The 16014-nt window shown below is 43.4% G+C and overlaps 1 protein-coding gene across 5 annotated transcripts; it reads left to right on the top strand.

The window, feature by feature from the left end:
• Nucleotides 1-546: 546 nt before the first annotated feature.
• LOC119539066 (butyrophilin subfamily 3 member A3-like) lies at nt 547-15510 on the top strand. Of its 5 annotated transcripts, none has more exons than XM_037842205.1 (10): nt 547-612; nt 7529-7660; nt 7908-8255; nt 9595-9876; nt 10650-10850; nt 11448-11468; nt 11554-11580; nt 12423-12443; nt 12909-12935; nt 14451-15510. In XM_037842205.1, the coding sequence occupies exons 2-10, from the start codon at nt 7582-7584 to the stop codon at nt 15149-15151; spliced, it is 1707 nt and encodes a 568-aa protein (XP_037698133.1). In that variant the 5' UTR covers nt 547-612; nt 7529-7581; the 3' UTR covers nt 15152-15510. The 5 variants fall into 5 exon arrangements, with proteins under 5 accessions (XP_037698133.1, XP_037698129.1, XP_037698130.1 ...); XM_037842201.1 differs by lacking the exon at nt 547-612 and adding an exon at nt 5752-6716; XM_037842200.1 differs by lacking the exon at nt 547-612 and adding an exon at nt 6132-6148 and having other exon boundaries at nt 6633-7660.
• Nucleotides 15511-16014: the final 504 nt, after the last annotated feature.

The following is a 16014-nucleotide window of genomic DNA, read 5'->3' as shown; positions in this document are numbered from 1 at the left end:
TATTTAGCAAACTGCCACAGTGACGCTTTTGTTTCTGTTTTTTTTTTTTTTTTTAATTAGAGAAGTTTTAGGTTTACAGAACAATTGTGCATACAAAACAGAGTTCCCATATACTAACAGCAGTGACATTTTAATTAATACTCATCTCCTTTCTTCCTTTCATCCTTTCATTAAAATTCTTTATTTTTCTACTTAGTTCTACTATTTCTATTAGCATAAAGAAGGCATAAAACAGGTGAATATAATACAATTACGATTATACACACATGTACACATAAATGACTAAAATATGTAACCCCAAGGAGAGCCAAACATCATGGGAGTTAAGGCAAGAATTTTTCCTCATTGCATACAGTTCAATGCGGTTTCGCTTTCCATTCTGATCTCCCCAGTAATTTCTGCCCAACTGCTGGTGAGAGACACCTCCTCTGAGCCAATCGAGAAATTATTTTTTCCGAAGAGGAACTCTCGGAGTGTTTCTCACAATGAGCAATCCCTATGCTTTCTTACCAATCACTCCCGGTTAAGGAACCTTAACCCCACAACGGAAGGGTGGAGAAGGACTGAGTACCTGCGTTCTGTGGGCAGATTTTCCTACGGGCCGGCCACGCGGTAAGTGTGTGTGGGAATACATAGAAAACCCAGGCCACAGACCCGTCAGGAGGGAGGCTGAGAAGCTGGTGGGGGGAGTGGGGGGCGGCGCTAGGGGACGGACATAGCGCCACAGATAAGGGGAGTGGGCCTGTGGGTGGGTGTGGTGGTGTTTTGGAGCCTGTGTGTGCAGAGGATAAGGACCTGCGGAGGTCTCTGTTGGAAGGGAGAAGAACTGAAGGAGAAAACTCGCCAACTACAAGTTCTTAATTAACTTTTTGTGGTCTGAAAGAAGCAAAGGACTCTTAAATCTCTCCTGTTCATTTCTGGGAATATATTCAAAGAGATTAGAAACAGAAATTGCACAAAGGCTTTATGTGTGAAGATGTTCAGTACATAGCTGTTTAGAATATAGAAAAATCGGAAGCAACCTACCTATATGACGTTTGGGGAATGGCTAGACAATGTATGCTCCCGTCCTAGAAGAGATTTCCATGCAGTCATTAGGAATCGTGTTCTTAATGACGTCATTATTTATAATTCTAAGAAAATGGTATTCACACAGTTGATATCTTTTTAGAGGAGAATCTCTTTTCCTTTACATTTTCTATTCCCCCAAAACCTTCAACATGCTTTCCGCTGGCTGCAAACTAATGACATTATATGACTTTACATTGTTTATTTAACCATTTCTTTATTTTGGATATTTAAGTGGTGGCTAAATCTTGCTATCAAAGGTTTTAAGATGGAGATGGGGAGGCTTCACTGTAACCTTTGTGTTAATTCCTGTTTTTTTTTACCCCAAGTTCCTACAAGTGGAATTTCTGAGTCAAAGGGTAAAACTTTTTTAAGGTAATTTTTTTATACACACATGCACACACCCATATAGCCAAAAGTGCTTCCAGAAATGTTTACATTCTCAGTAGCAAAGTGTGTGATTACTGTTTCAGGTTATTCACATTTTATTCTTTTATATTTTTCTCCATTTTCAAAATTGGCTATAATCAAGAAGAAAAAACAACAAATGCTCTTAAAAATAAAAGAAAATGCATTCCTCATTCTAGGACAGCAGAGAAATTGTTCTTGTTAGCTGTGGGACCACAACAACAACAATAGTAATAATTCTGCCCCCCTCTTGCAGCATAAAGAGCAGTTTTGAGCATCAGTTGGGATGAAAGGCAGTATTTTGTCTGACTGTACAACCAAGTATCAGGCAGGTGTTTAAGGAGAGTCAACCTCCGAGAGGTCCAGTGGCACAGACCTCTGCCCCTTATCTCCTGCTCACCACCCCATCCCTTCTGCTCATCTCATTCTCAGAGGCCAGGGACCTGCAGCAGCAGGTACTGTGATGGAGGCCTCATGTTGGAGTGTTTTGGGGTGTGCAGTGTAAGCGAGTTTGCATTTACTGAGCAACTAATATGTTCCAGACATTATAATTACCCATAACAATTTTTATTTTTTATTATCATTTTTAAATGCAATTATATTGAGATATATTCACATAAGATATAATTCTACAAAGTGTACAATCAGTTATTCATAGTATCATCCTGTAGTTGCGTATGCATCTACAATCAATCTCTGAACACTTTCATTGCTACAATAAATAAAATTAAATTAAATTAAAATTAAAATTAAAAAGAACATCCAAAACATTCCATTCCCCTCCTCCCTCCATTGTTCATTTACTCTTTTTCAAAGTTCAATTTTATTGAGGTTATTCACGTACCATACAATCATCCAAACTGTACTATCAGTTGCTCATGGCACCAACACATAGCTGTGCATTCATCACCACAATTAATTATTTTTCAATTTTTAAAACATTTTCATTACTATAGAAAAGAAATAAAAATAAAAAAGAAAACTCAAATCCTCCCATACTCCGTAACATCCCCCCTCTATTATTGACTCATAGTGTTGGTATACTACATTTGTTACTGTTGATGAAAGAATGTTAAAATACTACTAACTGTAGTATATAATTTTCAATAGGTATGTTTTTTCCCTATATACCCCTCTATTATTGATTTCTAGTTATAGTCTCATACATTTGTTATAGTTCATGAAAGAGATTTCTAATATTTGTACAGTTAATCATGGACACTGTTCACCACAAGATTCACTGCTTTATACATTCCCATCTTTTAACCTCCAGCTTTCCTTGTGGTGACATACATGACTCTAAACTTCCCCTTTCCACCACATTCACACACTCTTCAGCACTATTAGATATTCTCACAGTAATGTGCTACCGTCACCTCTGTCTGTTTCCAAACACTTCAACCTAGTTAAACATTCTGCTCTTAAAGAGCAACCACTCCGCATTCTTTAGCCCCGTGCTATACCCTGGAAACCTATATTTCATGTCTATTGCATTTGCATATTATAATTAGTTCATATCAGTGAGACCATACAATATTTGTCCTTCTGTGTCTGACTTATTTCACTCAATATAATGCCTTCAAGCTTCATTCATCAACCCATTTTTTTTTTAAATGGTTTTCTTCACACACCATACATTCCATCCTAAGTAAACAATCTATGGTTCCCTGTATGATCACGTAGTTATGCATTCACCACCACCACCACCACTATCTATAGAAGGACATTTCCATTTCTTGCACAAAGTAAGAGGAAGAGTCAAAAAAGGTAGAAAGACAGAAGAACAAGAAAAAGAAAGAAAAAAATGACAGCTAAAAAGCAACAAAAGAAAAGATAAAATTAAAATGAAGTACAATAAAAAAGTCAGACAACATCACCAATGCCCAGAGTCCCATACCCCTCCCTTATATCCCCCTCTTATAGGCATTCAGCTTTGGAATATTGCCTGTTACATTAAAGGAAGCCTATGTTTCTGTTAACTATAATCTCTAGTTTGCATTGATTGTATTTTTTCCCCAATACTATCCCAGTTTTAACACCTTGCAAGATTGGCATTCATTTGTTCTCCCTCATGTAAAAACATACTTGTACATTTTATCATAATTGTTGAGCACTATAGGTTTCACTAAGTTTTACAGTCCCAGTCTTTATTTTCCCTCTTTCCTTCTGGTGTCCCACATGCCCCTACCTCTTTCAACCATACTCACAGTCATCTTTGTTCAGTGTACTTACATTTTTGTGCTACCATCACCCAAAGCTATGCTCCAAACCTCTCTCTCCTGTCTTTTCCTATCTGTCTGTAGTGCTCCCTTTATTATTTCCTGTAGAGCAGGTATCTTGTTCACAAACTCTCTCATTATCTGTTTGTCAGAGAATATTTTAAACTCTCCCTCATATTTGAAGGACAGTTTTGCCAGATATAAAATTCTTGGTTGGCCGTCTTTCTCTTTCAGTATCTTAAATATATCCCACCACTTTCTTCTTGCCTCCATGGTTTCTACTGAGAAATCCACAAATAGTCTTATCAAGCTTCTTTTGTGTGTGATGGATTGCTTTTCTCTTGCTGTTTTCAGGGCTCTCTCTTTGTCTTTGATGTTTGATAATCTGATTATTAAGTGTCTTGTTGTAGATCTATTCAGATCTATTCTGTTTGGGGAATGCTGTGCTTCTTGGATCTGTAATTTTATGTCTTTCATAAGAGATGGGAAATGTTCATTGATTATTTCCTCTATTATTGCTTCTGTCCCTTTTCCCTTGTCTTCTACTTCTGGGACTCTCAAGACATGTATATTACATACATTCATGCACTTCATGTTGTCATTCAAATCCCTGAGACATTGCTCATATTATTCCATTCTTTTCCCTATCTGTTTTTGTGAGTGTAGGATTTCAGGTGTCTTGTTCTCCAGTCCCTGAATGTTTTCTTCTGTTGTATGTGCCTCTTGAACTGTGCTGTTGTATATCTCCATTGTGTTCCTCTTCCCTTGTGTTGTGCCTTTCATTCATAGATTCTGCCGGTACTTTTTTCAAACTTTTGATTTCTTCCTTATGTTTGCTCAGTGTTTTCTTTATATCCTTCATCTCTTTTGCCATACCTTCCTTAAACCTGTTGAATTGATTTAGCATTAGTTGTTTCAATTCCTGTATCTCAGTTGAAGTGTAAGTTTGCTCCTTTGACTGGGACATGTCTTCATTTTTCTGGTGTTATTTGTGGTTCTCTGTTGTTGAGGCATCTGGTTTCCTTGATTACCCCAATCAGATTTTCCCAGACCAGAGCAGGCTCAGGTCTCAAAATGGGACTGTATTCAGTTTCAAGTTTCCCTGAAGGTGTGTCTTGGAAGAGTGACAGACTCTCCCCTGAGGCCTCTAGCTGCTGTGCTTTTCCTAACCTGCCCAGCAGGTGGTGCCTGTCAGCCTGGCCCTCCCCACTGGTGTATAGATGTGTGGTCCCTTTAGTTCTCAGCTTAGGTGGTTTCTGGTTTGATTGTTTCCCCCCAGGCCCTTGGGTCTGATATCTGAAGGGAGGGTAGGCACTTAAACTGGGCCCCACCTCCCTCCTCTTAGGGAAGATATACCCCCTAGGGAGTTATCTTCTGCATTTGAATTACTCCTTTGTCTCTCTGACTCTGTTAACTCCACCCCTGACTGGTTCAGAGCACTGTGAACTGAATATGGCTGAGGCTTTCTCCACCAAGCTACTCAGATTGAGAGGGAAAAAAAAAGGGGGAAAGAAAGCCCCGTTTCAGAGACAGTCCCTAGCCCCACAGTTTTGCCTGTGAACCAGAGATAGCAGCCAGTCTCCTGGGCTCCCTTTCTGGGACACAGGTGCCCCCTAGTTCTCTAAGGTCAACAGTCTCCAAAAGCCTCAGTATTTTTTTTTTCCTTCAGCCCAACCTCCTCTGCACTGGGAGCAACCTCAGGGTACGTTGCTGCTTGTTAGTGGTTTGTCTATGTTTGTAGCTTGTGTTTAGCAGTCCACGTTTGTTAATTAAAACGCCATTTGGAGCTAGATTGAGCTATATTTGCTTGCTCTGGGACTGCTGCTTTCTCCCGCAGTGAGATCTTGCAGCTCAGCCTGCTTTGGAGTGAGGGGAGGGGGCTCCTGGCACGATTCTGCAATTTTTACTTACAGCTTTTATGCTGCGATCTCAGCCATTCCACCCAGTCCAGGCTGGTGTATGATGTGTGGACAGTCACGGTTGTCCCCAGAAGTTTTTCCAGACTATTTACTAGTTTTTCCTGATTGTTTATTAGTTGCTCTAGAGGACTAACTAAATTCCACACCTCTCTATGTTGCCATCTTGCCTCCTCCCTAACAATTTTTAATTTTTAAGTGACACATGAAAACTTTTAAAATTTAAAACATTCAGAGAATTTCAAAAAATATAGGGAGCAAAGGGCAAGAGTGTCCTTTCACTCAACCCCCAATCCTCAGTTTAGCAGTTATCTTTTCAGACATTTTGGGGCCTTTACATACATATGTATGTATGCTTATACAAATCTATAGCTTTGTTTTAGTTTTTTACAGAATCAGTGGCATTGTTCTGCTATGTGCTTTTTGTTCACTTAATGTGTCTTGATTTTCCAGGTTAATAAATGTAAATCAATCTTTTTAACTGCTGCACTGAATTCCATCATACAAATGAGTTGTTTAAGCAGTCCCCTCCGGGTGGTGAGTTAGGGGGGGGTTGGCCTTTTTTACTTTGACAAATGATGCTGCATGGTCATCATTATATGTCTGTCTCTTCACCTGTGCAAGCACTTTGCTGGAGTAGATGTGTGGAAATGGAATTGCTTGGCCAATTATGCACAATTAAAATTTATAGTTCTCATTGTTTTATGGGTGACTAAAGTCCAAACAGGTCTTGTCACATGACTGAGGTCACAAAGCTTATGGCTTATAGCACCATTATCTATAAGTGAACACAGACACTGGGTTCTGCTCTCTCAGCCAGGCCAAAAAATGTCATGGAGGCAGACATTTATTTTCACAAATGCTTCACCTCTCATTTCTGTTGGAATACAACTAGTTAATCGGGTCATCCAACATGAGCTAAAATGCTACTCAGTGCTGAGGGGTTAATATGTTACCCCCTCATTCATTCACTCCTTCAACAAATATTTGTTTTTTCCATATAATCCACATGCTGTTGCAGGGACTTGGGGGCACAGCAGTAAACAAATATCCTTGCTTTGAAGAGCTTACATTCTAGCAGGTGGCTACAGTAAACACATTACAAGTAAGTGAATGATATATTACATTGATAGTGATAATTGAATGGAAGAAATTGAGCAGGTGCAAGATTGTGGGGACAGTCTGTGATGATTGTGGTCAGATATACACCTCATGGAGAAGCTGGCCTTTGAGCTGAGGCTGGAAGGAAATAAGGGAGTGAGCCATGTGGCTATTGGGGGAGGAGGGTTCCAGGCAGAAAAGACAGTGAGTCCTGAGGCTGAATGGTGTGAGCCTGGCATGTTCAATACCAGCAAGAAGGCCTGTGTGACTGGAACAGAGGGAAGGGAGATGCAGCGAGAGGTTCAGGCCTTGGAAGGGCCACGTGAGCCACTGTAAGGAATTCAACATCTACTCTGAGTGAAAAGGGAGCCCTTGGAGGGTTCAGAGCAGAGAAATGACAGGATTTGATTCCAAGGATGGCACTGGCTGCTGTGTTGACCACAGACTCTAGAAGGCACAAGTGGCAGTAGGGGGTTGGGGGCTGGTGGAGGAGGACGGTTGTGTTTTAATCAAATAACGTGACAGTGGAGGCTTGGACCAGGTGGTAACAGGGAAAGTGTGGGGAAGTAGATGGATTCGGAATAAAATATGGATATAAGAGCCACGATTTGCGAATGGGTTAACATGGGTCCATTTAACATAGACATTTTTATGGGTGATTTTCCATATTTGACCTTAAAGTTTAAGAGGGTCTGAGGTGGACATTTTTAGCAGAGGAGAATCTTCTTGGGTGACCACGCTGGTGATGGTATGTTCCACCCTGAGTCGGCTCGGGTAAGTGAAGGTTTTGATGTGAAATATGCCATATTCTTCCAGGTGGTAGTTTCTGTGTGACTCCTTCTGGCATCTCTATATGCAGCTCTGCTGAAATGGCAAGTTTCCCAGCCTTGCCCCGGCTCACCCTACTTGTCTCCCTTGTCTTGGTCTGGCTGCATACCCCTTGCTCAGGTAGGAGATGGATGGTTATGCTTTTATGTGTCTGAAACAGATGTTTACCTGTCGGTGTCTAGTTTGAACATTTGACTCCTTCTCCTAGCTAGAAGTCCCTTCCCAAACTGAAGGGGTGTGTGCCTTTGAGGATCAGTTAAGCATCTGTTAGTGTTCCCCTCTGGTCCTTCCTGCCTGAGAGACACCCTTCCCCTCATGGTCCCAACTCCAGCCCCATCTAATGGAGCCTCTCCCTTTCGCTGAACAGCTCAGTTTGCTGTGATTGGACCCCTTGAGCCCATCGTGGCCATGGTGGGTGAAGATGCTGAGCTGCCCTGTCATCTGTACCCGAAGGAAAGTGCAGAGACCATGGAGCTGGGGTGGGTGAGATCCAGTTTGGGGCAGGTAGTAGACGTATATGGAGGTGGAAAAGAACTGGAAGCCAAACAGATGACAGAGTATCACAGAAGAACTTCAATTTTAAGAGATGGTATCACTGAAGGGAAGGCTGCTCTCCGAATTTACAACATCACAGCCTCTGACAGTGGAAACTACCTGTGTTATTTCCAAGATGACAACTTCTATGAAGAAGCAGACATGGAGCTGAAGGTTGCAGGTGAGCCTCTGGGTATTGCTCTGATATTTTCCTCTGTGGGTCCTGGGGACAGATGCAGAGTTCATGCTCCAAACCCACCTCCCAGCACTCGTGCCTGCCATTAGGAACGGCCACCATTGCCTCCCGGCTTTGCTTCTTTGATGGCCTTAAGAAAAAGATGCAGGTTTTCCTGTAGGAAGAAGTCCTTCTGTACCCTAGAAGTTCAAGGATAGAACTCCTTCACATTGGCCTCCAGGGGTCTAAGCAGGGAAGTAGGAGAACAGAGATGGTGAGGACAAGAAACATCTCCTCAGGGACTGGTGCAGAGCTGTTTTGATTCAATGATGTGCCAGGTGTGTGGGCAATGGGGGCCCACCTGGTAGGGTCTGCATCAATGGCATCGGTGGTCTCCAGCCAAAGGTCCCTGTAGTCGAACAAATTCGGCTGTTACAAACGGAGAATGCACTCCATGGGGAACCATGGGGTTTCTCAGTAAGAGGGTGTTCCAGAAGACTTCATATAGAATTTGGGCTGTGTTATGATTTTGGGGGGAGGGTTTTCAGAGGCAGGGCTCTATTCTGGATTGGATGCTGTCCGGAGGGAAGAGTTATAAATCTTATCCAGGAGGAAGAAAAACTAGTGTGAGGCTAAAGGTATAATTGGTAACGAAGCAGCAGTCACTTGGCTGGGATGGGAGAATGCTTGGTCATTTTAGTGGTTGGGTCATGTTTCTCTATGTTCAGACATGATTGTGGGTTATTTTTGTTCTAGTCTTAGTCTGTAATGGTCACAAAATGCCCTGCCTGATGCTGATATTCAGTGAAATTGTTTATGTTCAACAGGAGAATAGCAAGACCTAGCTCTCAGCACCAGGGCAGCTTCAGGATGTCATGGGCTGCTTTCCTCTTTTCTCTTGCCCTGTGGCTTCTAGTTGGATTTGGTCAATGGGGAGCCCCAGCAGCAGATGGAGGGAGGGAGAAAGGACACAGAAGTATGAGTATGTGTTCACTGGGCTCCCTCCCTGCAGTGGTGTCACAAGCTGGCTGGATTCCCTGACCAGAGGTCACAGCTCTCATGAGGGGTCCTCTCTACATGACTTTCTTCTTTAAGTGTTTCAGAATAGCATCCTGTCCTCCTCCCTTTAGGGTTTGGGCTGGGTGGAAGCTATTCTGCTATTACCAGCCCTAAGGTACTGCACTATCCCATGACGTTCTCCCCTCGTCACAACCACATTTGTGTAAACAGTTGCATAATTGAATCCCTTTTGAATTATTTTATGTGAGTGCCTATCTGATTCTTGTTGAGACCCTGGCTGATGCAGAAGGCTTCCAAGAATTCAGGATGTTTTTTCCCTCCACAGCGCTAGGTTCTGATCTTCACATTGAAATGAAGGGTTATGAGGATGGTGGGATCGAGCTGGGGTGCGTGTCCACCGGCTGGTACCCCCAGCCCCAAATACAGTGGAAAGACGCCAAGGGAGAGAACATCCCAGCTCTGGCATCACCTCTGGTTGCAGATGGAGCAGGCCTGTATGCAGTGGCTGCAACTGTGATTGTGAGAGGTGGCTCTGCGGAGGGAGTATCCTGTATTGTCAGAAATTCCCTCCTTGGCCAGGAAAAGACAGCAAAGGTTTCCATAGCAGGTCAGTACCTTGCTTAGCCTCCAGCATGCTCTGCTGAGCTGTGGCTATTGAAAGAAGGACCTGTGATTCTCTGCTCCCAATTTGGGCCTTTGCAGTGAATACCAGGGATCTGGAGCCTTTTCCTTGCTCCAGGGATGCTTCTCTCCTCCATAAAACTGTTTGTGCCTCTAACATTTACTGGATATTTCCTGTGTACCAGAAACTGTGGCAGGCAATGGAAACTGGGCTGAAAGGGTTAAGATAAGATCTTTAAATAAGTAAAATGACAAAATGTGAAAAAATAATACAACTCCTGTTACAAAGAACTAATTTCCTTAAATTGTAAAGAGCTCTTAGAACAACCCTGTAGAAAAAATGAATAAAGAACATGAAGTACTAATTCACAGAACAGGTCTTTCACTCATTGGAGAAACTTGTATTAAAACATTTTCTACCATGAGATGAGCAAAAAAGAAAAATTTATTAGAGGAAAGTGGTTGATAACATGTTCTGGTGGTGGAGAACATGGGGAAACATGCCCTCTTCAACATTGGATATAATTTGGTGTATTTTTGGTCTAAACTGGTACAGCCTCTGTTGAGGCAATGTAGTGATTATCTATCCAAACTACGTATTTATTGATGCAAAATCCCGCTTCTGGGATGTTATCTGACAGATCTGTTTGCATTTTTGTGAAATGACCCATGTAAGTGGCTCTTCAATGTACTAGTGAGTATAATAGCAAAAAAGTTAGAAGCTATGGGAATGGCCCTCAGTGAATCTGTCTGTTGTAGATTCCCTCATGGTGAACGCCCGGCCCTGGATCGCGGCCTTCGTAGGGACCCTGCCGGCTTTGCTGCTGCTTCTTGCAGGAGCTGGTTATTTACTGTGGCGACAGCAGCAGGAAAAACAGACTATATCTCAAGAGAAAGAGAGAGCACTAGAGGACAAAGAAACTGAGCTGGCAGAAAAGGAGCATGAACGAAGGACAAGAGGTACCCGACCTGGGGGATGACTCCGGGATCCCAGACCGCTGGAAGATCCAAGCCCCTGGCTCACAGGCCTGAGCCCCAAGACCCCACCCCCACCCCATGCTCCTAGCCACTTCCCCAAGCACTGGGTCATTGTTTTAAAAACCTGCTTAATGCCTCTATGATGTAGGCTTTCTTCTGTTGTAAATTTTTTTTTATTAGAGAATTTGTAGGTTTTTCTGAAAAATCGTAAACAAAATACACAATCTCCCTATAAACACTGCATTAGTGTGCTACCTTTGTTAAAGTTGATGAAGAATATTATTATAATTGTTTTAATTGTTCTAACTATAGTCCAAGGTTTGCATTCTGTTTCACTGTGTTGTTTAGTCTTACGGGTTTTTTATTTAGTTCTAAAATTTCCCAGTTTAACCACATTCAAATACAAAATTCCGTGGTGTCAATCACATTCACAATGCTGTGCTACCATCAGCATTATCCATAACCAAAACAAAAATTCTGCACCGAGTAAGCATTAACTCCTCATATTTGAGGTTTATTTTTCAAAGGACCCCTCCACCACCACCACCAACAGTTCATTATTTTTTTCTTCTTTTCCAGAGACGCTCCAGCACGAACTCAGTAAGTTCAGATTCCCAGAGATCCATGCTCCTTGGCTTCCGTGCTTTAAACGCTTTAATGACCCTTCGCTGTTTATTCCTTGCAGAATGGAGAATGATCCAGTACATGACTCGTGAGTGGCTTGAACATTTTTCTGAATTCGAATCCCAGACTCTACTCTCATGATTTTCCAGCTCCTTACTCTTTACCCAGTGCTGAGAAAGCATTAGGACGGCCAATTGGAGAAAGGATAGGGGGAGCTTTTTTTTTTTTTTTAAGAGAGAAAAGGTGCTTTCAGTCTCTACACAAGGGATCCACAGGTGCTTTAGCCTTCCAAGATGCTGAGGAAAATTAACCAGTGCACTTGAAAATAAAGGGGTAGTGGAGGATGGAACCCTGTAGATGACATGTGTTCCCTATGCCAGGAACCTGTCTGGTTGCTTTACATCTCCTTAGGCTGCTGAGAAGAAAAACATATGAAAGATTAAAAGGAATAAGAAAAGCAGAGATGGATAGAGAAAAGTGTTGTAAAGTATCACAGTTGTTATAGATTTATTATAGAAGCTTTTAAAAATTAGTATCTGAAATTTCCTCATTAAGTTGCTTGAATTCTTCTCAGAAATAGTCAGGAAAAAATATAAATTAAAAAAGATGGATTCTAGTATACGTATGAATATGCTTATATACAAGCAACACTTATGCCCAGGTATGGGGTATAGATACCCGCACACATAGATCTGTTCTGTCACATCTGGGAAAGCACCTACAGAGTGCCTGGGATCACATTAGCATGCGAATGATATTCCCAGACTTGATAATAAGGAGGAGAGAGGAGAGAATTGAAGCTGTAGAGGGAAAACTTCAGGAGGGTGGGGTGGTCATCAAGAAAGGTTGGATGGATGCCAATGGGAAAAGAATGGAAATACTGGGACATGGCCTGGTTCAGGTGACAGCTCTACCTTTCTTCCGTTGTAGGAGGGAAGTCGGCTTATGATGGTGAGTGATCCTGACGTTCACTGAGTTTCCTGACACAAGAGTACTGAGCATTTAAACCTTGTCATTGAGACGACCCTCTGGCATTTCCAGAGGGAATAATCAGATCAAGCACCAAGGCTCATTTTCGGGGGTGGGGGGGAAAGCACTTCTACTTTTCTGGAGACTCTGAGAGGGCCTTCTGGATACAGCATCTGAGCATTGTTGGCTACTCAACCTCCTGGCATACATACACACACCCTAGCAAAGCCTGGCCATGGTGGCCTCAGTGCAGCATGACAAAAGGAACAGAGTCCACCATTTCTCAGAGGTTGTAATGTCTGATGTGTCAGTGCTCTAAAGAAGGGAGACTGGACATTGAAAGAGATTCTGAAAGGAGAGATAGAAGAAGGGAGTGGTGGGGAGAATGGGATGAGGAGAGGAGCAGAAATAATGACCTTTTCTTTACCCGTGCCTCTTCCCTTTCAGAATGGAAGTCAGCCCTCTTCCAAGCTGGTGAGTAAATCGTTGTATGTTCCTTAGGATAATAACCTGAGGGACCTTATTCCCTTTTCTTCTCCAACTCTTGAGATCCTGAGGAGAAAAGACCCCATGACTGCGAGAGTTCTGGGTGGGAGACTTGAGGTCTGGATCTCATAGGATCTCCTGCTGAGAGCCCAGAGAATCAGGGAAAATTTCCTTCCTGGGCTTTTGTAGCCCTTTGCAGGAGGAAAGAGGCCTAAAGGGTGGAGCCAGTGGAAAGGAGAGGCAGACAGCACTAATGTGCAGAGAGAGCAATGATACGAAATGATGTTGGAGAGAAGGCAATGGGGAGAGCATATCATATCAGCACTGCCACCTACTACCTCTGTGTGTCCTTGAGTTACTTTATGTTTCTGGGCTTCAGTCTCCCCATTTTTAGATGGTGATCATAATTCCTAATTCAAAGGAGTTGGGATGAAGCCTGAATGAGGTCAAGAATCCATTGAGAAAGACAGCTGGTTGAAGAGGGTTTAAAGAAGGAACTGTATAAAAAGGCAGAAGCAGGGTTAAGGGCAACCAACAAAGGACTTAGCCAGCCATGCTCCAGGGCTAATGGTAGTGGGGAGCTGTTTCACCCCAAGACATGGAGGAGGAGGGAGAGGAAATATTTAGAACCCAGAAGAAGCCATAGTTCTAGGAGAGGGCTGCATGACAGCTGTCATGCCTTGTTAGGTGCTGGCAGGGAGGAAGTGGGGAAAATAAATGCTATGCCTCTCTTTTCTTTCTCCTTCCAATCTTCTGCCAGTGCCTCTCATTGGCCAAACCCAACAGGAAACCAGAGGAGAAGGGAGCCCAGTAATGCTGCCCATAAAAGACAGATTCCTGAGGCACAGAAGAGGGTTGAGAAAGGTGGAGAAGGGGAAAAAGTGAATGTTGGGGCACACAAAGCCTGTTACCTTGGTCTGTACTACAGAGAAGACATGTCAGCTATTACAACATCAGGGACTTCCTCCATGCCGTTCTCTGGGCTAAGTGAGTCACGTGTTATCATAGCAACCCTTGAAAATAGTATTTTTATCCCCATTTTTCAGATAAGGAAAAAGGCTAGAGGTATATGTAGATGTTACATAACTTGGATCTCTGGAAATAAAGACCATCCAGAAAACGAAAAGTCAGTCACCTCATTAATGGTAGAGCTAAAATTGAAATTTAAATCTATGTGAGTGTAAAGCACAAATGGGCAGTATCATTTGGGGGACGGAAACAGGAAATTGGAAGGAGAAAGGTGCTGTGTTGCTGCCAGAGCCAGAGTCAGGATGTCTGGTTGGGAAGGGCCTAACCCTCTTTTCACCTCCACCTCTTCCCCACTCAACACAAGACTGCTGGGCTTTCACCCTGGGTACTGCTGGGAGAGTCACATGCAGGGCAGGCTGGGGACGCCAGCTCTGGACTCAGGCCTCCTATGCTTAGGCTCAGGCCTTGAAGGCTAAGGCTCTGAGGTCTGGGAGAAAAAGCTGACCCCATGGACCCTCCTCAAACTCTCTGCAGCCAATGTGACTCTGGATCTAGACACAGCGAGCCCCAGCCTTCTCGTATCTGAGGACAAGAGGAGCCTGCAGCGGGCAAAGGTGTGGCAAGAGCTACCAAACAACCCTAGAAGATTCACTTGGAGTGATTGTGTGCTTGGTTGCGAAAGCTTCACGTCGGGGAGACATTACTGGGAGGTAGAGGTGGGGGACAGGAAGGAGTGGCATATAGGGGTGTGTAGGGAGGATGTGGAGAGAAAACGTTCGGTTGAAATGGTCCCCAAGAATGGATTCTGGACTTTGAGGCTTACTGGTAATAATGACTATTGGGCTTTCACCAACCCCTGGACCAAAGTGACAATTGCTGAGCCCCCTAGAACAGTGGGGGTGTTCCTGGACTATGAGATGCGCAACCTTTCATTCTACAGTGCCACGAATGGATCTCATATCTACACCTTCCAGCACACCTCCTTCTCTGGACCTGTGTTGCCTGTTTTCAGAATTGTGACATTGGATCCCACTGCCCTGACCATTTGCCCAGTGAGGACAGGAGAGCAGAGTTTTGTTTCTGATCTAGTGCCTGACTTTCCCCTGGAAAGCCTGGTGACCCCGGGCTCAGCTAATGACAACGAGGAGCCTCAGGCCGAAGTAACGTCCCTGCTTCTCCCTGTCCAGTCTGGAGCTGAGGGCCTCCTCCTCAACAGCGACAAATCACAACAATAAAGCACCTACTGTGGTACCACATCCTGTTTGAAGCACTTTGCTAATGTTAATTCAATGACTCCTTGTAACAATTGTTTGACTTTGGTACCACTTGATTACCTCTTTATACAGATGAAGAAAACTCAGGTGCAGAAAAGCAAATGAACTTTTCAAAAGCAGCACAGTCAGTGAATGGTAGAGCTGGGATTGGAACAACAATCACATTGACAGAGAACTTAAAATGAGCTGGGTTGCTCACAGACATAGGGGACTGGTGGTTTGATGGGTTGAGCCCTCTACCACAGGACTTGCCCTTGAGAAAACTGTTGCTGCAAAGGAGAGGCTAGGCCTCCCTATAATCGTGCCTAAGAGCCTCCTCCCGAATGCCTCTTTGTTGCTCAGATGTGGCCCTCTCTCTCTAGCTAAGCCAACTTGAAAGGTGAAATCACTGCCCTCCCCGCTACGTGGGATCAGACACCCAGGGGAGTGAATCTCCCTGGCAATGTGGAATATGACTCCCGGGGAGGAATCTAGACCCGGCATCATGGGATGGAGAACATCTTCTTGACCAAAAGGGGGAAATGAAAGGAAATGAAATAAGCTGCAGTGACAGAGAGATTCCAAAAGGAGCCGAGAGGTCACTCTGGCGGGCACTCTTACACACAATTTAGACAACCCTTTTTAGGTTCTAATGAATTGGGGTAGCTGGCGATAGGTACCTGAAACTATCAAACTATGACCCAGAACCCATGAATCTTGAAGACGATTGTATAAAAATGTAGTTTATGAGGGGTGACAATGGGATTGGGAAAGCCATAAGGACCACACTCCCCTTTGTCTAGTTTATGGACGGATGAGTAGAAAAATGCGGGAAGGAAAAAAAC

Source organism: Choloepus didactylus, chromosome 7 (assembly GCF_015220235.1).
Source record: "Choloepus didactylus isolate mChoDid1 chromosome 7, mChoDid1.pri, whole genome shotgun sequence".
Taxonomy (NCBI): Eukaryota; Metazoa; Chordata; class Mammalia; order Pilosa; family Megalonychidae; genus Choloepus; species Choloepus didactylus.
The sequence above is the reverse complement of the archived record's forward strand: the minus strand, read 5'-3'. Positions and strand labels throughout refer to the sequence as shown.

Excerpts from the sequence above, each read along its gene's own strand:
- LOC119539066 (XM_037842205.1), top strand. The coding sequence starts at position 7,582 with ATGGCAAGTTTCCCAGCCTTGCCCCGGCTCACCCTACTTGTCTCCCTT. Across the intron at positions 9,877-10,649 it reads AGCAAAGGTTTCCATAGCAG|ATTCCCTCATGGTGAACGCC; the intron begins GTCAGTACCTTG and ends TGTCTGTTGTAG. Across the intron at positions 12,444-12,908 it reads AGGGAAGTCGGCTTATGATG|AATGGAAGTCAGCCCTCTTC; the intron begins GTGAGTGATCCT and ends CTTCCCTTTCAG.